General features: G+C 37.3%; 1 protein-coding gene across 1 annotated transcript in view; it reads left to right on the top strand.

Moving 5' to 3' along the window:
- Window positions 1-487: 487 nt before the first annotated feature.
- Window positions 488-25,551, top strand: part of UBR5 (ubiquitin protein ligase E3 component n-recognin 5) — a 77,328-nt gene continuing 52,264 nt past the window's right edge. The window contains exons 1-9 of the mRNA XM_039706354.1: window positions 488-604; window positions 6,627-6,671; window positions 7,164-7,245; window positions 7,419-7,495; window positions 8,288-8,407; window positions 11,591-11,780; window positions 13,508-13,667; window positions 20,653-20,802; window positions 22,773-22,966. Of these exons, the coding sequence (XP_039562288.1) occupies window positions 20,661-20,802; window positions 22,773-22,966 (336 nt within the window). The 5' untranslated portion in view covers window positions 488-604; window positions 6,627-6,671; window positions 7,164-7,245; ... (3 more) ...; window positions 13,508-13,667; window positions 20,653-20,660. The remainder of the gene's footprint in view (window positions 605-6,626; window positions 6,672-7,163; window positions 7,246-7,418; window positions 7,496-8,287; window positions 8,408-11,590; window positions 11,781-13,507; window positions 13,668-20,652; window positions 20,803-22,772; window positions 22,967-25,551) is intronic.

Genomic DNA, 25,551 nt, shown 5'->3' with positions numbered 1-25,551 from the left:
GGGTTTGGGTTTTTTTTTTATTTTTTTTTTATTTTTATTCAGAGGGGGATGTTTTCAGTGTCACTTAAATCTGAAGAAAGGGTGTAAGTAGATTCTGAGCTGGAGGAACCAGTTGCCCAGCTTAAGAATTCATTGCTAGTTAGAGGCATTTCTATTTATATTACAAATTCTATAAGTGTCTGCCCTGGTCTTGCTGTTCCTGCTAAAGAAGCAGAGTACTTCCAGCTGGATATTTAAGTACCCATGATTTTTTTTACTGAATGTGTAACTCTCTGACACTTTCCTGACTCATTGGTGTAACTTTTTTCCTATTTCACTGACCATAGAGGGATTCTGTACAGCAAAACATGAGCTCCTAGCTTTTCAATGGCAAATGCCCTTCTTTTGCTGCTGTGCCTTCAAGTCAAATATATGGAGATCACATCCTGAAAGCATTAAGTCCTCAATATCAATTGCAGAATGGCTGAGGTTGAAGGACCTCTGGATATCATCTGGTCCCATTCCTGGGCAAGGCCACCTACAGCTGGTTGCCCAGGACTGTGTTCAGATGGCTTTTCAATGACTCTCAAGGGTTGAGACTCTGCAACTTCCCTGAGCACCCTGTGTGAGTAATTGATCACCCTCACAGCAAAGAAAGGGTTTCCTGATGTCCAGACAGGAACCTCCTGTGTTTTGGTGTGTGTCTGCTGCCTCTGGTCCTGTCACTGGGTGCCACTGGAAAGAGCCTGGCTCTGTTGCCTTTACTACCCTTGCTTTAGGTGTTCATATATCTTGATAAGATCCCCTCCAGAGCTTTCTCTTCCTTGTGCTGAAGTCCCAACTCTCTCAGCCTTTCCTCTTGTGAGATGCTCTAGTCCCTTAATCATTTTTGTGTCCCTTTGCTAGACTGTCCAGTATGCTCATGACTCTTGTAGTGGGGAGCCCAGAAATCCAGATGTGGCCTCATGAGTGCTGAATAAAGAGAAGCATTGTCTGCCTCAGCATGCTGGCAGTGGTTTCTCTATTGCAGCCAGAATGCTGTTTTCCTTCTTTGCTGCAAGGCATGTTGGCTCCTGTTCAACCTGGTGGCCACCAGGACTTCCAGGTCCTTTTCTGCCATGGTGTTCTCCAGCTGGACAGTCTGTGGCATGTGGTTTTCTTGTGCATGTGCTTGTTCCTGCCGAGGTGCAGGGATTTGTGCCTTGCCTCCCCTTGGTTGTCAGGAGGTTGCTGTGCTCTGGATGGCAGCAATGTCCTGCATATCCACCAGTCCTTGCAGCTGGGTGTTAGCAGCAAACTTGCTGAGGGTACCCACTGCCCCATCATCTGGATTGTTAATGAAGATGTTGAGCAGGACTGGACCCAGTATTGACCTGTGGGGCACACAGCTTGTCACTGGCCTCCAGCCAGACCTTGTGACACTAATCACCACCCTCTGGACCTAGATGTTCAGACAGTTTTTGGTTCACCTCACTGTCTGCTCATCCAGCCTGAACATCAACATCTTCTGTGTGAGGATTTTGTGGAACACAGCACTGTAAGCCTTGCTAGGCAATATACACTGCTCTCCCCTTGTTCTTCTCTAGAGTGATATGAAATCTGACTTCTTTTCTTAAAACTGGAACTAAAATACATGTTCTGTTTTTGCTAATTTTTCTTGTCATGCTTTAAGATTTTTGTGGACTATCTTCTACCCAATTTAGGTCATTGTCTACATCAGTGTTAGAGAATTTTCATTCTACAATCACTGTATTACCTGAAGACTTTTCAGTGACAGAAAGCTGTTTTCAGGACATAAATTTGTTTGGTCTTTGCCATATTAACATTCTACTGCAGATTACAGTTCAGCACAGTGTGTTACCATTGTTCCAGAGAGAATTATGAAGTGATCAGAACTACCTTTATCAACCAAACTGTCAATCCTGCAAAATAGGAAATAAAGTTTGGGAGCCATGTTTTGTAAACCTGTGTTGGCTGATACTATGAAATACTAGAACAGCTGTTCAAGTTAGACAAGAAGTCCATCTTATTTTCCTCCTGCTGACAGAGATCAGTGCTAGATTAGCAGGAGAACAGTGTTAGAATAGGGCAAACATACAGTGATGCTTTTTCAGCTTCTAAGAATTTGCAGCTTGGGGATTTCCTGAGCAGTAGGTGTTGGTTTAGTATATAATAACCAAATAGTCCTAATTTATAATTCTTGAAATGTGGAGAGGACACTGTAAATACTCATGGTTCCCCTGAGTACTAGCTGGGTTTCTTTGTCATCTAGGTCATTTCAGTGGTCTGTGTATTATAGTCTAAACACATTATCCTACTACCCTCATGAGCAGTATGGGTTACCTTGGAGCCTGTCATTTTGTACTTGTGCTTGGGATTTCTTTTTTTCTTATGGGCATTACTTTATTTTCTACAGATAATCTTATTGCCTGCTTTTTTGTGGTACTTTAATGTTTGACTTTATGGATTCTTCCCCCTTTCTACCCAGAATGACTTAAAGCACACTCTAAATCTTCATTTATTCCAGTAGTAGAAAGGTGTAGCTGTGGCAGGCTGCCTCCTTGGAAGCTGCTCTCTAATGTTTGAGATGGCAGTCAGGGTCAGGATCCTTTTGTGTGCTGTATTGTGGCACGGAAGATAGCTGGGTGTGACTTTGCATCAGTGACAGTATCTAGTGTCAGAGTTATCCTGGGATTAGGGAACAAATGCATTTGCTTAAGCTTTTCATTGGTGTCCATTTTCTGCATTTTTGAGACTGTTTTTGTGGCACTGACAGACTGGCACAGGAGCTCATTTCCATGTGACCCAAGACAGGCAGGTGAGAGAGGTCTTTGATCTGAGGCTGTGCAGCTCTGCTGGGCCAAACCTGCAGCCTGGCCCCAGAGCTGCTCCTCGGGTCTGGCTCGCTGTGCTCAGAGCTCTCCAGGAAGGGCCAGGGATGAAGGTTGTGTTTCTCTTTTAGTGTTGATAGGTGTGTAACACTGTTCTTCAGTGCTTAAATGGATTGGGTCATATGTGTGTGTCCCCTTGGCTATCTGCTCATTTTTTTTTAATTATTATTACTGTTAGCCTTCCCTTGGAAAAGCATTGTGGTGGTACTTGAATACTTCTGTCTGCTCTGGTGTGGAAGTCTCATGTTTGTTGGCATACAGACTTCATTGACATATTAAGTTGTTTTGAAGAGACTTGATCACTTAGAAAATTACAGCAGGCCTGAAGTAGCTTTATTTCTTATTTCCCTGTTTGAAGTTGTTCATTACACCAAGCTGGTTTTGGTGTTGTGGTTTTTTTTTTTTTTTGTGTGTGTGTGCCTGTGTTTTTTTGTTTGGCTGGTTTATGTTTTGTTTATTTGGTTGTTTTTTTTAAAAAGTACCTTTTCTTCCTCTGCAACTCTTACCTTCAGTATTTTGAAATTGAGTTTCTCTGTAACTCTTTCGCATTTTTGAGCCTAATTTGCTTTTATAAAGCAAGGTATGGTGGAAGGATGGCTCCTGAGATAAACTTGTCTGGAAATAGAAATCTGCTTTGAGAAAAGTAATGTCTTGTGATGAGTAAAAGTGTCATGTCAGAAATCTGAGCTGTGATAGTCCTGACCTAGAGCATTTTTAGTTTCTTAGTGTGAGCATAGATCCCTTCTATTCTGATCAGTTTCTAGAGGCTAGAAATTGGAGCTTCAAAACTTGAAATTAAAGAAATCCCCCCTTGGCTTGGACAGACTGAATTTATTTTCCTCACAACTGTTTTTGGATAATATCTAAAGGATGTGTGTCTTGATAGGAGCTATCATCACTAAACTTTTTGTCTAAGAGTGTTGCCAAGCTAGTGTATTTCTTCAAAAATGTTTGTGATGAAAATACTTGTTGCTTCTAATTTTGTCCTTTGAAGTAGTTTAATTGCCTTTAATGAGACCTTTTTGAAGTGTAGTCTGTCAAGGCATTTATATTGGAGATTTAATTTACCACAGAAAAGTATTTGTGAAAATGTTGACCTTGATGTGAGTATTGACTAAATAATCTCTACCTTTACCTCTTCCTCCAGAGCACCGTCAGTTGAAATGACTGCACTGTATAATTAAAATTAACCTGATCTTAAATAAGCTTTTCCTTCAGAGGGTCAGTGGTACAATACCCTGCAACTGTGCACGTAGAAAGGCTTAGATTGCTGCAGGAAATTATTTCAAGTTTTTATTTTCACAGAGAGACTCTCCATACAGAGTATACAAACACATCTTTCTGCTTTGTTCCTGTTCTCCTGCTGGTTTGGTTCCATGATTGGTGTTCATGTGAATGCTGGTGCAGGAAAGGGGAGAAATGAGGCTGGAACCAGCAGCCCAGCAGGGAACAGCTCCAGTGCTGTTCTGCATCAAATTCAAGACCTCGTATAGGAGCTTATGAGCAGTACTTGTTAATTTTGCTGTTACAGCAGTTGCATATGAGATGATTGAGATGTGAGATAGTTTTTACTTTTATTTTTCTTTCTGTAGAGGAGTTTGGTACTTTCAGCATTGCTGCTTACAGCTTTCTCTGTTCCCTCCTGTTAAAGATTGACAGCAGCTTCTTTTCAGCAGTATTAGATCTCTTTTGGCCTGTGCTTGTTGCAGATAGACCTACTCTTTTGAGATTGATGTTACTCGTGGATTCATTGCCTATTCAAGTTTTAGCTTTCTGAGCATATTTCTTTCCTATTACTTCATTTTTTACAGGTATAAAAGGAGTATGATGATTTTTTTTCAGATTTTAATGTTGATTTCTTTGGTAGTGGTCTGGTCTTGCGACCAAGGCTCAGATAAGGAAGCTTTAAATGTTGCTCATAGACTAGTCTAGTAACCATCTCCAATAAAGTGCTACCTTTTTGCCATCAGCTTTTCTTAAAGGCAGTGCAATGAATTTAAAGATAGGTTTTCCTATTCTGTAATTATTACTCACGCTTGCCAGGAGAGAAATATTAATGGGAAACTGTTCAGAATTCCTGTGGGAAATTGTTAGGTGATAAACTCAAGACATGGAACTTCAGGGATGTTTAACTTGTCAGATATTATGCAGCAATCCCTGCTTGCTGTATAAAGCCGTATGATGAGTTGTGGAGTGTACGCTGTTCAGTTTGGGGTTCATTCCATAGTCTCCCACAGCAGTTCACTCTTGTGGGGTACCTTTTGCACAGATTGCATGGGAAGTTTGTGTTTGCTCTTGCTTTTGTGGGTTGTCTTCACAGAAACCTTATCTGCGTATGTACTCTTGGCCCGTGTGAAGTAGTTGTGGCTGGAAATTGGGAGTGTGAAATCGCCTACTTACAAATTGGCAGCTTGGCTGGGATAGCAAAAGGCAATTCTAAACACATTCAATTCCATCCTTCTGTCTTCTTTTCACTTTTCCTTTCTTCTTGGTCTTGGAAGTTACTTCTATCACTGTAAAATACCTTGTTTCTCAAACAGATTTAGAGATTTTTTTCATTATTTTTTTCCCTTAGGACAAGTACTTTAGAGTAGATAATGTTAAGATTTCACTGTTTGAACCTCTAGTCTATTTTCTTTCTTGTGCTCAGGGTTTGCAAGTAGCTGAAGTCTGATGTCCATAGTCTGTGTGTAGAAACTGAAATGAAGCAAAAATGAAGGATTTAAAGACAGGGATTCAAGCAGAGGAAAACAGTGCTGGTGTGCCTGTCTCTTTGTTAGGTTTACAAACGTGTTGCTGATTTATGCTAGGATGAGTATGGTACCAAAGCTGAGATTTTTTAATCTTAATTAAGAAGACCTCACACAATTTTTATAGAATTAGTCTTGGTTTTATATCTTGATAAAATGCAAGTACTCTGACTGTAATTGGAAGCTCTTTGGGGGCTTTTTCAGATTGCTTGTCTCTTTTGGGAAGAAAGGAACCCAAGCTTTAATTGACATGCTTACCTGATAGTACCCCAGTGTCTTTGCTGCCCATAAAGGATCTTTCCTCAGTGGGTTGGAAGTTACCTTAGAAATCACTCTGTTGCTTTTCACTTTTGGAGGCAGTATCCTGTAAGCAGGAGTGGCATATGGATTGGCCCTTTCTTTTGCTCTGTTATTTTGAGCTTTTGGAAGCATTGTTTACCTTTAGTAAAGATAATGTTCTACGTGACCCTATAAAAAGTGATGTTTCTCTGGATTGTTCCTTCTGTTAGTCAGAAATTGTTTTTGTCCCTTTTGCTGTTGGCTTTTGTTCATCTATTTCCTTGTGTTTTCTGTTTTGAGGAATTTACTGTCATATTTTTGGTGATCACATGCCACATACTTGGATTTCCTTGAAGATAATAATCCTTTCTCCTCTGGGATACTGTATTCAAGCCTATACAAGGAAATACAAGTATATCTGCAGCTCATGGTCATTGCTTTATATGTTTATTTCGTGCATTAAATTGTAAATGGCTCTAACAAGGCACGAGTAGTGTTTTTTGATAGTGACTTGCAAAACACACAGAAATGCAAGCAAATGTTGGTTCTGTGGCAAGGGTTAAACTCCAAAGTAAAACAGACTCCCAGCACCAAGTAGTATTTGTATTAAACTTCAATAAATGTGGTGGTAAGTTATTCCCATAACATCATAAATATGCTGTGTGCTTGGATGTTATGGACTGTGGTCTATGTAATCAAGTAACAGCTTTGTTTCTTTCTGTTTCAGATTAAGGGAAGTTTCAGAGAAGCTGAACAAGTATAATTTAAACAGGTAAGGCATATCATATGCTGCTGTAAATAATTTAGGAAAGTAGAATTTTTCTAACAGCAACAAGAAGCAAAAGATTGTACAGTAGATGATGGATCCTTAGAAATCCTCAGTGCTACTGATACTGAAGTCCAGACATGCTTCAGATAACGCAGTTAAGATAACACAGGAAGAAAATAAGGGCTTCTCAGTTACAATAAACTATATTATTAAAATCTTCATTACAGAATGACATCTTAATATGAGGTATAAACCCTGTTGTTTATTGCTGATCAGATTAAGTGAAAACTATCACCTTTTAACATATTTTCCCTGGATTTTATGTGCTGTATGCTTCAATTAATGCATGTTTAGTAATTTTTGGAAGTTTTTCTTATTGGTAACCACCACTGCACATTTTTCCTTGCATGTACAGCTTGACTTTTTTTTTAAAAAAATTTTTTTTCAGACATCAAAAGTTCTAAAATACTATAAATTCTCACTTTTTATTTTCAGCCACCCACCTTTGAATGTATTGGAACAGGCCACTATTAAACAGTGTGTGGTGGGACCAAATCACGCTGCATTTCTTCTGGAGGTAAGTTCCTGAAATCTCAGATAACAGACTTGAAACCATACAGTTAAAATTAGTTATTCTAACATTAAATTGATTAATACTCTTCAGTGACTGAAGACTTGTGTTTTAATTTTTTTGGTAAACTTGACTTACATTTCAGTTTTGAACACTTGCTTTTCTTGTTCTAAATACAGGATGGTAGAGTCTGCAGGATTGGTTTTTCAGTTCAGCCAGACAGATTGGAATTGGGTAAACCTGAGAATAGTGATGGGTAAGGAATGCTTTTCTTCTAAGATATTTTTTGAACTTGATAAGCAGCTCGGCTGCTTTTCTGGTTTTGTTTTTATTTGTTTGTTTTCAAACTAGATTTTGAAATGGATACTTTAAGTAGCGACACAATGGTTATGGTGATGCAGCCAAACAGCCTAGCTTGACAAACTGGTGTAGGAAGAAATAGTATATGTGATTCTGAAAGAAGTGAGACAGGCTCTCTTTAACTTGAAGTAACAAACTACTCCAAAAATAATCCATAAGAAAGAAGATGTGTTAAACTGTTAAGCTTAATGTAGTAGAATCCACTCTGAAAGTGGTCCCATCTGGCAGGGCTCACTTTCTAGATCTGTGGTCCTTGATCCAGGTAAGTCCCCCTTAATAGGACTAATTAATGGTTCACATCTGAATTTAAACCACTTAATATTGAAGTAGCATACTCAGGCTCAGGTTTATAGATAGAACACCTGCTGATTACAATTTGTACATATACTCTAATGGAAAACTTAGCACAGTGGCTAACTCCAATCATTAATTAGTTTAATGTGTATTTGCATCTGTGCTATTATGGATTGCTGTTGTACATAAGGCCTGTTAGGCATGCTTCCCACTTTCTTTTTCCAGTGTACTTCTTGATATACAGTTAGATTAGTTTGGAATATTCCCCAAGGGTGTTGCTTAAGCTGGTATGTTACCAGACTAAGTCCCTGAGAATTTCAACCTGGGATTCCAGGTTTTGTTCTTAACCCATTTGGGATTGTTTTGTGACTGATTTACCATCTTTTACTTTCAGTTCAAAGTTGAGCAGTGGCTCAGGGGCAGGAAGGACATCCAGGCCAGGCAGGACTAGTGACTCCCCATGGTTTCTGTCTGGTTCTGAAACTCTGGGCAGACTGGCAGGCAACACCCTTGGGTAAGTTTTGATAGGATTGAGGCTGCAATCTGTTTGTTCCATATTTGAGTATATGTGTATACACATATATAAATTGTATGCAGTATGTCTGAGGGAACGTATAATCACAGCAGTTGTGTAGGTGTAGGGTATAACAAAAAACCAACTTGATTGACTTGGTTAAAATAACAGACATTTAAGTGACCCTTCAGCACATAGGATACAGAGAGTTCTTCATATATGTGTGAAGAGTAACTTGGTTTAGGCTGTGTTGTCTTCTTTTGAATTTTTTTTAGGTCCTTGATTTTTGAAAAACAGTCTTTTAGAGGGACACTATCAATTTAAACCATGATAGGCTAGGAACATACAGTGAAATGAGTGCATTTATGCAGGAAGAACCTTCATTATGTGCTCCATTGTTTTGTGCCTTCCACTTTCTTGCCCCAAGTCATAAGTGGTGTTTTGATAGCCAGGGTCCTATACGTAGTAATAAAAAAGGAACATTTGGAAAAGGTTGTTTCTCAGGACCTTTAAAATTGTACTGTATGCAAATTGTACGGTATAGATCCAGATTTCTCGTCATTAGCTTTAAAATTGATGGTGTCCCTTTTTATAGAAAGGTAATTTACATTCTGTAATGACAGTGAGCTCCTTGTTACGTGTTTTTGTAAGACATGTCTAACTATGCTGCTTCCTAATGTTACTGACTGCAGTAATGAGAACTGTGGTTTCTGCATGTGAATGATTTGTTAAGAGAAGGGAATTACATATTTTCCATGAATTTCCAGAAAATTACTTGTTTTTTTATTACCAAATAAACTAATTTCATTTGGGCCTTAGGTGCATGAAGAATAACCATCCCCATAACCTTCCCAGTTTTTTTCTGAAGTCATTACACATCTGAACCTAAAACTCCATGTGTTAAATGTCAAAGACAAGCTAGTATTGTCATGTTTAAGAACTTAATGTGGGACATGTAACACTTTTTTTCCCTCCTTATTCTTAGCTAAGCATAATAATGTGTTAAAATTGTTTGAATCTTAGAGACTAACCCTGAAGTGTTCCTAATGTCTTCTCTTGGATGTCTCAGAACTAGGTAGTTGAGCGTCACTGAACTGGCAGAACAGCAGTAGGCACTGTAACTAGTCTGTTAAATGGAGGGAGTAATTACCTTAATAAATTGAATCTAAACCCATTCAAAATGTGGAGCCATTAGAGTAGGTAACTGAATTTGGAAAATTGCCAGCATGCTGCTGCATAGTGCAGAGATGTGGTAAACTAGTAGGTGAACAGAAATAAGACAAAAGATTTCTATTCTATATTAATATTTATTTTATGTTTAGATGGCTTTATCAGCAATGGCTGTGTCCTTATTTGCCTTAACAGGACCAGGGTAGGACACAAAAGGAATATTTGAATTATTACACAAATAGAAATGGTTTTAACTGTTAGATGTCTAAATGATGCCACTGATAATTTATAACTTAAAGTAGAAAATGGATCTGTAGTAAGAATTAACATCTAATACAGAAGTTTTTCTTTAACCCCACATCTCCCTGCAGATTGTTGAATTGAAAGTTGCTCTGTAGGTAGAATTTGACTTCCCCTCAGCCCTGTTCTTTTTCCTCTCAGCCACCTTCCCACCTTTAGAAGAGTTTAAGTGGCTCATTTTATTTAAAATGTCACATTCTTTGGTATTTTTTCTTTTTTTTTTTTCTGTTTTCAGTAGTATCTTTTTATTTTTTAGAATTCTCTTTCTAACTCATGAGACAAGACTTTTCCTAAAGACATAATTGAACTGCTTTTCGTCTTGTTTTGTCATTGTCTTTGGTTGCTAGCTAGAATTCTGAAAATGTAGATGTGTCTGACAGAGCCTTGTCTTTAAGCAGACACCCGAGTTACTCTGTGATTGCAGGGTCTTGTCAGGAGGAAAAAGAAAACCCAATTAAAAAAGGGTGCTAGTAATCAACTGAAGACATACAATGCAAGACAAGTATTCTTACTTAATTAGCTTTTAATAGCTACATATGATAGACTTTTTATGTAAATTTGTTAGATACTGTTTCAGAGAACATCTTTATTTTCATGTCTGATTTTAAATGTTTTCCTTGAAAGGAGCTTGAGACTTCACGTGGTTGATAGCAGGAAGGTTCTGCTGATACAGATTATTTAGTAGCAGTAATACCATATCCAATAACCTTTAAGGTGTATTACAAGATAAAGCTTAGTTAACCTTGAAGAACAAAGTAGAGTCTCTTGTCTTCCATGGCAGCAGATTATCTTGACTTAAATTCAGAGCAGATTCATTTGACACAGTTCTGTGGTGATAATTATTAGTGGATAGTTGTAATGATGGTGAGATGTCTGTTTCTACAAATCACTGTCTTTTTGTTGCCTTATTTTGATGCTGATTTGTGGAAGTGTCAGTTCCACTGGAAGAATAACCAGTCAGTTAAGGCACGTTTTTGCAGTGTGTGCAGGTGTTGATTTCTGCAGTAGGAATACACTGTCTTTTTGTTGCCTTATTTTGATGCTGATTTGTGGAAGTGAAGAAACCAGTCAGTTAAGGCACGTTTTTGCAATGTGTGCAGGTGTTGATTTCTGCAATAGGAATATGTAAAAAGTCGAGTATCTCTTGAAAACTATGCCTGAGGATCAGAGAACTATCTAGTGTAAGATTTCTTTTGCTGTAGAGAAGATGACTTGATTTTTCTAGTGTAATCTTAACCAATTTCTTAATGTAAATCAAGTATCAGAATCTTTAGAAGATCCACCTAAGCATAGTGATGTTCTGTCAGAGCCACTGACAGTGAAGTTGGTGCATTTGTGCTTTTATAGCAGGAAATGGACAGATAAGTGTTAAATGTTATGCTATGCTGCTGCTTTTAGAAAATCTGGGAATTGATCCTTTTATGTGTTTATGTATGTATACATCCACCCAGGTATATGAGTAGGGAAGAATGCAAGTTCCAGTTGGAGTCTTGTTTTGTTATTTCTTCTGCATATTTGAGAACTTTATCAGTTTCCTGGTGTTCTTGTTCTTTCTAGTTTTGAGAGTTACTTTTGTAGTGTTTGTCTGTGAAGTCAAGCTGCAGTATTTTTCAGAGGCTGTTTATAAGTTATTAATAATAAAGCTGAAGAGGTTTGAAGTAGTCCCCAAAGTATGCTGCTGTATTAAAAAAACAAATACTCTAAATCTTGTAGAAGTCGCTGGAGTTCAGGGGTTGGTGGAAGTGGAGGAGGATCTTCTGGTAGATCATCTGCTGGAGCTCGAGACTCTCGAAGGCAGACCAGAGTTATACGCACAGGACGTGACAGAGGGTCTGGACTGCTGGGGAGTCAGCCACAGCCAGTGATTCCAGCATCAGTCATTCCAGAGGAACTCATTTCACAGGTATGTGAGCTAGAAACTGCTTGCTGCCAAAAACTTGGAGAGCTTCTCAGAGCACGTGTACCAGAATGTGTTGTAGTAGTGCCTATTCTCCAAGGAGTAATGGCATGCAATTGAAGAAATTGAATTTCCTTAGCTGACTTGTTTTATTCCTAAGTACGTAGTGGAAGTGATAGACTTTTGGGTTCCAGAATTTTCATTTCCAAACATCACCCAAGACAAAGGTATATGTTTGATGTAGATGAGGAAGGCCATGTTTGGTCACAGAGGGGAGATTTAGTGAGAGAATCAGGTATTTGAGAATAATATCAAATGTTAACTTTCTTGAAGGAATGTGACGAAGAAGGGCAGATTGGCTCTTTTTTTCATGTTTGATGGAAGGAATGGTCCATTTCAGATGTAAATGAAAGACACAGAATTTATTATCTTTAAAATAGGGACAGTTTTTCTTCATGGTCACCTCTGCTTAATTTTTTATAAATGTGACTTTCAGGAATGTTTGGTATATATTGCCCTGCTTTTGCTTTTTAATGCACTAAAGTCTGAAGAGGTGGTTAAGTCTGTTAAAACATTTTCCTCTATATTTGAAGAAAAGAATATATTCAAAATATATGACTAGCTAATGCATTTTAACTATTAGCTTAGAACTAGTTGCTGGTTGACATTTAAAGTACAGAAGTTAGTTGCTAGGTGAAAGATAATCTGCTTTACTTCCCTTGCTGTGGTATTTTGCCTTCTTTTTTAATTTTATTTTTTAAATAGCGTGCTTTGTTTACCTTTAAAATAGAAGGTGCCTAAAACATTTTTGAGGTAACTTGAAAGCAGAGCAATGGGAAAGATCTTAGCAGATGGTCTGTAGACTCTAGGAGATCTCAAAAATCTGTAAACTTCTGGCATAGAAGTTTATGACAAAGACATTTACCTTTGTGTGCTATTAGACTGTCCCTTTTTTTTTGTTTGCTTGCCAGCAGACCATTTTACTTGGTGCCTTATTTTTACTCTGTTGTGAAAATACTCAGTACTTTTATTTCTTTTATTTCTTTTATTTCTGATCTTTCAAAACTCTCATCATCTCTGACATTTGGTAGAGGCTAGACTGGAAAAACAAAATGCTCTGAGTCCTAGGCTCAGTGGAATAAATCAGAGTTTCTCTCTTTTTTGTGTAAATTCATTGCATCTGATGTTTGGGAGGTTTTATCTGCATTTGTACTTTATTAATAAAAACTTCAGTGTTGCAGAAACTGCTGATGATAAGCTTTTAGAAATAGAATGATGAGGAAAATGGAGTCATTAAAGTGGTTTTGTTTAAAGGCCAGTGCAAAGAGAAACCAGTGTAAAAGGGATTGAGGTGTAGTTTTGGCACAGCAATTGGTTGCAAACTCTGTTGATTGACATACTAAGTTTAAACACTTTTATAGAAACATACAGAAACTCTCAAAACCAGATTTTAGTTAGTATTTCACTGCAGCATTAAACATTCCAAGAAGTAGATTCTAAGATTCTGTTAGGAAATTTAGTGCCAAAGTTGGAGTTCAGTGGCCTAACTGGAACTGAGAGAAGGCTGGATATCAAGTGCATGATACTGTGAAAAATTGATAGGAGCCTGTGTCTGTATGTACTGTTATTGACTTCTGATTCTTATTAGACTTTTTTTAAAATTAAGCATTTTCTTATGAATAGTGGTTGGTGATCTGAGAATGACCAGTAACCAATTGACTCTGCTCTTACAGGCACAAGTTGTTTTACAAGGGAAGTCCAGAAGTATTATTATTCGAGAACTCCAGCGAACAAATCTTGATGTAAACCTTGCTGTAAATAATTTGTTGAGTCGTGATGATGAAGATGGAGATGATGGGGATGACACAGCAAGTGAATCATATCTTCCTGGAGGTTTGTATCCTGCAACTTTTGATAAAAAATGGCCAACATGTTCTTATCTTTTTCTGTATTCAAGTACTGACAGTGAACTCTGTGCTGTGCAAGGTACACAGCGAAGACAATTGTTGCTTATAGGAACAAAGTCTAAAGATGTATAAAACAAAAGATGGACTGGGATGTCTTGAGGGATTAGAATAGTCACTGAAGAATAACTGTTGATATGTTTGTGGGGGATATGAAAGTTATGGTTTTTATTAGAATCCCAGGCTTTGTAACATTAGCATTACTTTCATCTATTTTGCTGCTCAGTGACATGCTGAGACTGCTGTGTGGCTTGCTGAGAATAGCTAATTCTAAAACTTTCTAGTGACTTGCATGTTTTTTACTACTAACATATATTCTTAATATTCATATAAGTTTTTAGAGCAAAAATTATGTGCTTTTTTAAAATCAAAAAGCCTTAATAGAGGGCAAAACACATTACAGTGGTTACAGTTAGATCGAGAATTTAGTCTTCATCTCAAGTTCCCCTTATAAATGCTGTTCTGGCTATAATGGCAAAATCCTGTAATATAAGTGCAGATGTTTTTGAAATACTGCCTGTCCCATAAAAGTGCTTTTTATAAAAGACTTTGAATCTTCTTTTGCATTGGCTAAATAATTTAGGCAATCTTTTCTTGCTGAGTGAACAGATTGGAAAACATAGCGGCCAAATCCAGCGTTGTGTTAGTTGCACTGCACGAAAAGAACACGTCTGAACTCTGACTACACAGTAGCATTTCTTCTGTGTGTCAAAATGATGTTTTGATATTTTTCTAAGAAAAAAACCAAAATACAACCATTTATTTCTGCTCATCTGGTTCACCAGGAAGGTTCATGGGCTTCGTCCATCTTTATCTTGTCAGTCATGTGATTAGAGAATGGGTTTTTTAATTTCTACAACAAAAACTTTGCATTTCATTTTGCTTCTTTTAGTTTTAGTTGCATCTGTCAAACATCTTTATTTTGCTGTAGAATCAAGACTCTTTCGTTGAAAGGGGTGAAAAATCTTTAATCTCAGTCTTATTTTTTAGTGATCAGCTTAACAGGATTAGACAGATGCACTGGAGGAAGTTAATTCTCTGAAGTTTCCAAGTGCTCAAAACACTGCTTAGTCTTAAGGTTATCCAAATGCATTCCTCCAGAACTGACCTTAAGAAAATAAATAATAGTTAGGAACTTGTACTGTAAATTAGTGCTTTTAACCATACTAACCATCCTTCTACAGCATCAGCTGTTCTCTGAGTACCTTTTGTGATCCTAAGGATCAATTAATAGGGACTGTCTGACAACAGTGACTGGTAACATTTATTTGAAGGTGCCTCCACTACAGTCTGTGAGTCTCATCTATTTGAGATAGGTTAAAGTAGTTTGCAGAGTTTCACTGTCCTCACTGGATGTCCAGAAAAAAATTTTTCCTTGGCTTAATCTTTAAATTTTCTTCCCTGTTCAGAGTAAATTTCCTGTAAGGGATTGCAATGTCCTAAAATTATGTTTTTCCCCTGTTTTACTCCACAGAGAAATTGGGCTATTTTTTTCCCAGTTTTTTATGGGAAAAGATATGGAAATGGTGACTGAAATGACACTTGATCTGTCTTAACACCATTCTTCAAAGATGTAATTTCTGATCTGTAGAATACGCATGCCTTGTCTGTCCTAAGTTTTATGAGTGAAAATCAGTTTGTTGCACAGAAATTAATTAGTTTGGTATCTGAAACTGATCAGAAATCTAGCTGAACCGACAGGCAGTGCTGTCATAACTTTACTGTTGAAACACTGAATAGTAAAAATTAGCAGCTTTGCTTGTGTCACATGACCATGCAAGCTAGTTTTCAGGAAAACCAAATAGCCAGAGAAAGTTGCCTATAGGTCTTTCTAAAAATATTTTTGCTCTAGAAACTTTGCAGTCTTTCTGCTTTTACTTGTCATCTCATGTCTGGATGCCCCTTTGGAACTATAACATTATCCAAGAAAGCTGTGGATAACTGATGAATGCTATGTGCATTCAATTGTTAGGCTTTTTTATTGTTCTGAAAGATAAAGAAAATTTTAAGATAAATTTTAAAATAAAGAAATTTTAAAAGTTATGCCAAATTATGCTTTAAAGTTTTTTGATTTTCATTTCAAGCACAAAAAAAGCAAACGAGAGGACAGAATTTGCCTCTGGACTTCTGAGGCCTTTGCATTAAAGACATATGTTAATTTTGTCTTTCTGCCTTTTGCATGTCTGATGCTTTGTGACCCTTAAATTTAGGGGTTACTTCTCTAAGCGTTCCAAGATAGAGAAATTTTTAAAAGCACTTTACATATAATTAAAAAAAATCATTAGTAAGCTGAGATAATTTCCAGGTACTGTGAAATTAATATATTATTGTTTAATGGATCATAATTTCTTAATATATCAGTTGTGATGATATTATTAGTATTGTAAACCTTATGCATCTGATTTTTTGAGGTAGCAAAAAACATGTTTCAATCCTTCTTGAATTCTCAAAATGTCTTAAGTGAAGAGCAGAATGTTACTTTTCTGTACAGATTGCTATCAACGAGTGTCTCTTAAATACTTATTTTTGGATCCCAGTGTACTTTGATTTTTGGCTTTTCTAATCTAGTGCTTTTTCTTTTGTTCTGTGATAGTTAGCAGAGAGGACTATGGGTACATTATTTTCATAACAAATACATAAGGAGAATAATCAAGGTAAAAATATACAGAACAAGATCATTTAACATAGGAAAGACTTGACAGCCTCTGTGAGGCTCACACCAGGCTGTATTAGAGGGTTCTTGAGGGCTTTATGTTCTGTTAATATTTGGAATAGAGATGCTGTAGATGTTAAAAAGTTTTGTTGTTTGTGCAGTTCAGAGGAGTGCATATTTGCTCAGTAACTTCTGCATGGTACAATGGGTTCTTGCTAGTGGGACTTGTGAAACGTGGGTTTGACAACATCCAGTCTGCTGTGCAGAGGAGAGAGATGGGCTGCTATCACAGCAGGCTGTGCTGGCTTCCAGGGAGGGGAATAGGAGCTGCAGCAAAGTGTAGGATCAGCTCAGTGGTTTGCCTTTGGGGAAAACAATTAGATAATGGGGTTGGGGGTTTTTTGTGGTTTTGTTGTTGTGGTTTGGTTTTCTTTGTTGTTGGGTTGGGTTTTTTCTCTGTTTTTGTGAACTTGAAGTTGGGTAATATTTTGAATAATTATCAAGAATGAATTCTGGAGTTCTGTTTTAGTCTAGTTTCCTAGGAAACCAAAACAAATGTTTCTCTCCCTTCACTGTCACAGTTTTGCCAATTTAATCCAAACTTGAAAGAGGAGGAGGTACTGAACACATTGAATAGTTGAACATTGCATAAAAGCGTGCAGCTGAGAAGAAGGGAGAGAATTTATGATTGCCCCCTTAAGGGAAAAGGTTTAAAGTGAACTCTACTTGAGATCAGAATTGATCTAAGCAACAACTTCAGTTAATGAATCAGAATCAGGTGGTAATGCTATTCAAATTGCTGCTTATGTGCATACTGAAAACTAGGTCAGCTCAGTGGTTTGCCTTTGGGGAAAACAATTAGATAATGGGGTTGGGGGTTTTTTGTGGTTTTGTTGTTGTGGTTTGGTTTTCTTTGTTGTTGGGTTGGGTTTTTTTCTCTGTTTTTGTGAACTTGAAGTTGGGTAATATTTTGAATAATTATCAAGAATGAATTCTGGAGTTCTGTTTTAGTCTAGTTTCCTAGGAAACCAAAACAAATGTTTCTCTCCCTTCACTGTCACAGTTTTGCCAATTTAATCCAAACTTGAAAGAGGAGGAGGTACTGAACACATTGAATAGTTGAACATTGCATAAAAGCGTGCAGCTGAGAAGAAGGGAGAGAATTTATGATTGCCCCCTTAAGGGAAAAGGTTTAAAGTGAACTCTACTTGAGATCAGAATTGATCTAAGCAACAACTTCAGTTAATGAATCAGAATCAGGTGGTAATGCTATTCAAATTGCTGCTTATGTGCGTACTGAAAACTAGGTGTTTTTTTTATTTTATTTTATTATTTTTTTTTTTGGGGGGGGTTTTTTTTCATCTGAACTGGATATCTTTTTCCTTCCAGTTTTCTTTGGTATTTAGTAGATAATCATAGGTATTTTCTTACAAAATAGGCTCATCAGAAGTATCGCACCTAGATGTGAGGGGAGCAGGCTGATTCTGGTCTAACACAACGTAAGAGATGAATGATATAATCCCATGGGATTTGTCTGAAGAGCAGGAAAATAAAGACATAGAGAATGGTTTTTTTTTGGTTTTGTTTTGTTTCATTTTTTAAAAAACTGGATTCTTAAACTGGATGTAGCCTTGCAGTATCTGTGTTTTCACAGCGCTAAAAAAATTCCAGTGATGTTTGAAGGGGAGTGGATTTGGCTCCTATCCCTACTGGTTTTAGCACCTTTCTTTGCTGATATAGAAAATGGAAGAAGGGGGATCTCTTTCAGAAATACTGGAAGAAAATTAAAATCTGATTTGAAGCTGAAATAAGAGGGTAAGAAAAGGCTTCATTTCGTTACTCATCTTAATGCCTATTTAGCCCAAAGCCACATAGTTTTGGTTCTTACGTCTGATACTTGAATTTTTACCTTTTTTTTTTTTTTTTTTGGAAACACAGCTAAACTCAAGATGCCTGACCTGGTGGAAGGTGTGTGTGTGTGTGTGTTACAAGTTAGTGTGTGTTTTCTGTCAAGAGGATTTCTCACGTAGCTTATCTTAAAAAAATCCAGTATTGTAGTATTGTCCATTTTGAATGAGGGTGGAAAGTTCTTTTCTGTACTGGGCAATTTGGTTCCTAGAAAGAGATCAAAGTTCTTCGCACATTTTTTTTCTCTGGATACTCACCAGAAGATACCAGAACTAGTTGCTAGAGTATGGAGGGGTTGGAGCTTACCAAAGAAAAGATGGTTGTGGGAGGAGGGAGCAGTATTTATGTCAATATTGGGAAATACAACAGAATCTTGTCTGTGTTCCCAGCTCTGAAAATTGTTACTTATAAGTTGACACTGAAGGTGAGTTGTACTGCAGCTTTATAGTTGTGAAAAGCCAGTAGCAGGCAGGCTAAGGGTTCTCTGAGTGATCTGAATTGTTTTAGCTAAAGCGATTGCTGTTTGCCAAATGTCAATTTTCTTTCTAAGATTTCCAAGCAGTCTGTCATGGATGACTTCCTAAAGTGAAGAGTCCCAAAACTATAGAGTCCCAAATGGTGTGCTTTTAGAAGCATAGCCTACACTTGAGTGGATTACTTAATGAATGCAAAAAGCATTTTTATAGGTCTTGCCTTGAACCCACTGTGCTCACTGGTTTGCAGTGCTGTTTTTCTGTGGACAGTCAGTGGTATGTGTTACATTTCCTGTAGATGAGAGTTTAGAAGTACAAGGATGAATGTTCTGATCTGCAGGCATGTGAAAGTCTTAAGTGAATTAACACCAGCTCTAAAAACAGACTTTTGTCTCCTTTTCAGTTTTTTTATACCCTCTACTTCAGGTTCCTCCCTCTGTTTCATTCCAGACACTGAGAAAAAGACCCATAATAATCAGATTCTGCAGTCAAAAATGCTTGTTTTCTGGCCACTGTTTTGTTTTATGCCTATGAGATAGAGGCTGAGAACTGGATGTGCAGGAATTGTGCTCCTTTCAGGTTTCCTGAAGGGAGCCTCACATGAGCTTCAGGGGTGGGTTAAGCTGATGTCCTGTTGCCAGAAGGCACTATCCTGCCATTCCCTTGCATGGGGGTCAGATTTTTGGGCCTTTATGGGCTAGTGAAACCTAATCTGGGGAGCCTAATATTTTTTTTTTTTTTAAATATTGGATTTGCTTGAAGGTTTGGGAAGGGCAGAACTATTTTCTTTAGCAGCAAGCAGTGGGGTCTGGTCAGCTTTGCAGCGTGTGGTGAAGTTCCACATCTGGGTCTCTGATTACTCCATTAAGTCAGTCTGAAGATCCATCACCACCTTACTTGTAAACCCAGTGAGCTTCTGTTTCAAGCCAGGTGAATGCACTAGTTGTAGATTTAGAAATCCCCTCTTGTCTCAAGGGATAAAGGAGGGAAGTAGGACTGACCTTCTGTAGTAAGGTGGTGGTCAGGTTCAGTTGTCTTGACAGCGTATTGCTGGCTTTCAATAAATCACATGAATTTCCAGTAGCCTCTTTTGTGTGTGGATAGAAGCTTTAGTTTAGTTACTGGGAGAGCATTGTTTTGCATTTTAATGATGATCATTACTCCAGGGAAACTCAAGTTTTCTAACACAGAAGCTACGGCAGTCACAGTATTTAATTTAAGTTCAATCTTTAGGTTTGGTTCGGTCTTTTTTTAATCTGCATGGTATTAAAACACTGTGCTCTTTCCAGATAACTTGTTGTTCATGTAGCTACCATTTAAAGCTTTGTACTGAGAGCTGCAAGTTGCTAGCTTGTGAATTAAATGAGTACATCATTCTCTGAAAGAAGCATTGCATGGAAAAAGGTGCAGTCTTTGGCATCAGAGACGTGGCTGTGCGAAGGCCGCCTTTCTCCATCAGCTCTGTCCTCCATTCTAGGTCATCTTGGTCATCTTGGGAGTTCTGCATCATATGCATGAGTATGTGTGCACATGTGTGTAAATGTCTTTAGTGCTTTGTTCTTTCAAGTGACAGTCACAAGTTTGAATTTCTGGGATACAGAACAATATGTTTTGGGAACGTCTTGTTTGGGAAATGTAGTTAGGTAAGTGACAGAGCAGTTCTTGAAGGGAAGCTGGTTTTGTTCACTAGCTCACCAAGCTTGATTGTAAATGTGGTTGCATAGGAGGCACATGAGTTTGCACTGGTGAATCTGAAGAGCAGAAATTCAATTAATAGATAGGATTTTTTTTTTGTTTCGATGTTTGTTTAGTTGATGGTCTCTCTAGCTGATGTTTTAAGTAGCTGATTATTCACTTAAGATCCTTGTCTCCTCTTATAGAGGATCTTATGTCTCTTCTGGATGCTGACATACATTCTGCTCACCCAAGTGTCATTATTGATGCTGATGCTATGTTTTCAGAAGATATTAGTTACTTTGGTTATCCATCCTTTCGGCGCTCATCACTTTCCAGGCTAGGCTCATCCAGAGGTAATTTTGCACCTTTTTTCTTTGTAATAAGTAGTTTGGTGTTGGAAAAGCTAGTGATAGTACACACCAGTGGTTTAGATGCTGATTTAATGTGAAAGTAGGCTGTGATATGTTGTCAAATACAGAGTAGACCAGTAGACTGCTGCTCATCAAAATTATTAATGAATTCTGACTGTTAGCAGGTAAGTTCTGCAAGAATGTTGATAGTCATATATTAAAAATATAATTGTTGATCATTGGTGTTGCAAGGTGTTATAAAATTATTGCATGTTAAGCTTATTTTAAACTGTAGTGTATGTACCTACTAATACATAAATTGTGATACAATATATAATTTGGCTCAAAAATTCGTAATAATCGATGACATGCAGCATTCTTAATACTTTCTTTCTTCTTCTTCTTCTTTCTTTCTTTTGGGTCATTCTTTGTACACTGTTCTTCACATTTCCTTAGTTGTTCCATGACAGAAGTTACCTTTACAGAATGAGGAACTTTAGATAACAAGGAGGGAGAAGAAATCTAAGTTTTACTTTTTTGAAGCATTTTTATAGTTGGATAAGGAGAACTATTGGCAGGTGACAAAAAAAGCTCCTTGAGCAGTGTTAGGGCATTTTTTCTTTTAAGCATTATACACTTGAAAAATTTATAACAGACAATGCAGCAATTTCTTATCTTTTTGAGGCTGTTGCCACAAATACCTAGAGTATTTCCAAACTGTAAATCCAGCCTCTGGTGTGGTTGTTTATTTAGTACAGTTTTGTTGCCTTTCATGAACATGTTTTAATATATTAATTGCTGAACATGTAAGTTCCTGTTACAAAATTATTAGTCAGGGGTAAGTGTGATGTTTGCTAGAAAGTAAGTACAGTACTTACATTAAATACTTCTGTAAGACTGGCTGGTGTATTTGGCTTATGTAAAAACTTCCCCATATGTCTAAAAGACCCAAGACTTGGTGTAATCCATTGAAACTATGAAATAATAATGCAGTCATCTCGTATCTATAGTTCCAGTTAATTTTTGTGAGTGTGAGGTACTTCATAGGTTAAATGCATTTATGTGCATGTGTGCATTCAGCATCTGACATAACTCCTTCTAAATTCCTCCTTTTTTTTCTTTTCTAAAGTTATTCTGTATAAGTGGTTGTTCTATATAAGATGTTATCACAAATTTCTTAGTGCTTTTTTCCCATGCATAGTTGACTTGTGGAAAGCTAGTTTGATTATCTCATTTAAAAATTTTTTCTTTGTGAGCGAACTGCAGAATACTGGCTTTAGGCAGTTTATAGGCCAGTTGGAAGGGAAGCATTTTGATAAGGAACATTTTTCTGTCAGGATCCTTTTAAAAACTTTTCTGACTCTTGAAAAGTTTTCATTTAATCTACTCCAAGCAGATGCACTTCAATTTATTAAATCCAGTCCTATAGAATATTGCTTTAAATGAAAGGAGTTGGATTATCAAACATGTATGAGAGCTTTTTTTAATGCTTGCTTTCTTAAACCTTTCCAAATTACTGTTTATTCTGGGAAAGTTGCTATGAAACTCTCTAATAAATACTCTTTTTTGGTTTGCATAAAGCTATCTGACAGACTGTATAGACTTAAGATTCTTCTATTGTTGTAACTACATTGATAAAACTACAAAATTGCATATTGTACTAGAAAACTTGAAATAGAAATGTAAAATGTATTTGGCCTCTTATGATGTAAGTGAAATTTCTCTAGCATTTTTTCATAGTGCACAAAACTGTAAGCCTTTATTTCTAGCTTATTTTATGTTTGGTGATTCTGAAGTACATATTCTTGAAAGAGTTAATATGTTGAATGTTGCATGTCAGGACTATATTTTTAATCTGTGTGAGTAGATTAAACTGCTGTTAGTTGCATCCTGAAGGGTCTTTACTAGAGAGTGGCTTACTTTTATCCCACTGGTGTGACCCAATTGCATACCAGTTCTCCTTCTTCCCTTAGAGAGAGACTCTGAGCTGTTGCGCGAACGTGAGTCCGTTTTACGTTTGCGTGAACGAAGGTGGCTTGATGGAGCCTCATTTGATAATGAAAGAGGCTCAACAAGTAAGGAAGGGGAACCAAACCTGGACAAGAAGAATACACCTGTTCAAAGCCCTGTTTCTTTAGGAGAAGACTTGCAGTGGTGGCCAGATAAGGTATGGAATTTTTTAATCTGTTATTTGCATGCTGTGCAATTGATCTGTTTATTTTTTTTCTGAATAAATACTGTGAGTTGCCTTTTTGACTATGATGTCTTAGTTTTGTGAGACAATGTAATAAAGCATATTCCTTATTATGCATTTAGTTAAATTACGTAGTTATTGACACCCTTATAGCTACACTTCTGTTACTATTGTTTTTATTTTCTTCTCTGTCTATTTTCAAGATACTGCTGTAGATCATAAAGCTTGGGGTTTTCTTTTTCTTTCTTTCTTTTATTTGGGTGCTCAAAGCATTTAATTGGCAGTAGGAAACTCTTGAAAATCTAAACTATGGTGCATCAAGGAAACATTTTTTGATAAGCATTATTATTTCTAGAGATACTTTCAGTTTGAGTGGATTGTGCTTTTAAACTACAATAGTAAAAAATTTGCATTTATTTGCAGTTGTGTTTTGAGTTGATCAGTAACTTGGCTGCTCCTTCAAAATCCTTTGGCTTTGATTAGCTGTTTTTCTTTTTAACACTATTTCTGTTTCCAAGACAAGAAGTAATAACCTCAGGAGGTAAAAGTAGTAGAAACAGCAGCTATATGTTGGTAATTGAATATCTGTGGTCATTGTCTTTGTGAACTACCTGGATGTTTGGGGAGATGAGTTTTTAAAAACCTAAATAAAATAAAACCCAAACCAACCAACCAAACCAAAAAGCTTCCTAAGAATGGAAGTGATCTATGTTTAGTAGACCAATTTTATTGACTTGCTGTAGTGTTCCCATTTGTGTCTGTCCACCTCACAGATGAGGTTGCTTTTTTGATCTGTCACACTTTCTTCTTCTGTGTCTCTGTTCATTTCAGACTAAATCTAGCTAGAAAGTTTGAAAACAGAGCTGAATATAGAAGCTTATTTCTGCTAACAGCAGAATGACTATAGATGCAATTGTCTTCTTCTGGGCATTCAGACTGAGAAATTAAGAGACCTGAAAAGAATGTTTGTCTAGTAGTTGCTCTCCACCAGATCTTTTATGTCTAAAGTGTTTTCCCTTCGTTTGTTTTGGGTTTGTTGTTGGTTTTGCTTGGTTTTGGTTTTCCTTGTCTAGTGACATTGAACTTCTCTGTCAGTGAAAGTTGGCAGCTTTTTTTCCCCTATCTTAGAATGAGAAAATCTGGCTTGGTAGAGAGACATTCCAGGAATTTTAACATCAATGAATAAGTGTAGTTTACATTTGGAATACTGACTCATCATCTTTGTTTTGGTAACGTTACTATGGCCATTATTACTGGTGTGGGTTTTTTTTGTTTGTTTTGCTGTGATATCTAACTGTATGCTTGTGCAGTTTATTTACACTGAACTGCTTCCCACGTTCCTGTTTGCATATGCACTCCTATAAACTCCAGCTCCTGGAGTTCCAGTTAAATGAAGGTGTCTTACTGGAAAGGCCTTCCATTTGTATTCAAAAGTAATTGAACTTTTTGTCATTTCCTTCAGCTGAACATTCATAAGAAATGGTTCTGTGTCTTTTCCTGCTGTAAATTCAGCATGAATTTTTTCTGGTGGTATTTTCCAACAGAAATTCTTCAAGGGGAAAATCCTGAGGGAGGTGATTTAGCAGAGAGGTCAGTTTGTATGTCTCTTCCATTTTGGAAAATAAGAAGGGGGTCTTGAAAGGTTACTGGAAAGACAGTAGGCTAGGGGGCAAGTGAAAGCACACAAGAAATCACTACAAAAGAACCAGTCATGTTTGCAAATATTTTTCCATTGCTTTTCATTATTTTGACCTTTGGCACTTGGGACAGAACTCTGTAGAAGGCTGTTAACTTTTGTTTGTGGGAGGTGAAGTACCAGCCTGGTAGGCATTGGTGAAACTTTCAGAAAGCTGATAGTGCTCCCAAGTGCATCAGTTTCACCAGCAGTCTGAGACTGACAGTGTATAGACATGTTGCTCAGGTGCTGTGTTTTCTCCACCAAATAAACATAATCAGCTGCTCAGGAATCCAAATCAATGAGTACATTGTGCTGATAAATCTTGTTACTGTAGTGCTGTCAGTCTGCACTTGCACTGTATCAGTCTTGTGCCACGTGTATCAGAGTCGTGTGTATTGGAGTGTAGGAATGGCAAGTGTGGGTGGTCTTTCCCTGCCTGGCTGTAATTTAGGTGCAAACCAAGCCTTCATTTTTTTCAAGTAGGTGTGTTCTGCTTGAGATTTTGTCCGTAGTCTGCATCATCTTCCTGTGTGTTAACTTCTCTGGTCTGAAATCAGAATTTGCTGTTGAACATGAGTCTGAGTCTCAGGTTTACAGAAACAGCTGTTGTGTTGTTTTGCATCTTTGGGCAGTTGGTTGAATGGCTCTCTGGAGCTGAATGTAGCATTGATCCTGCAGCACTTAGGTCACAACTGCTAATATTTTGATGGAAGGGAGAGAAAAAATTTGATTGGCAGGTCTCTAATACTCAGTTTCAGATACAGGTACAAAGCTGTTTTTAAAAGATATGTTAGTAAGATGAGAAGTCAAAATTAGTGTCTTGGAGCAAAAATTAATTGCCTTTCCTACTTAACTCTGAGGCATTAGGCCAGCCAACTTC

The sequence above is a fragment of the Passer montanus genome, unplaced genomic scaffold (genome assembly GCF_014805655.1).
Source record: "Passer montanus isolate IOZ18808 unplaced genomic scaffold, ASM1480565v1 scaffold19, whole genome shotgun sequence".
In the NCBI taxonomy this organism is placed as follows: Eukaryota; Metazoa; Chordata; class Aves; order Passeriformes; family Passeridae; genus Passer; species Passer montanus.
Note: the sequence above shows the minus strand (reverse complement) of the source record. Positions and strands in the feature narration are given on the sequence as shown.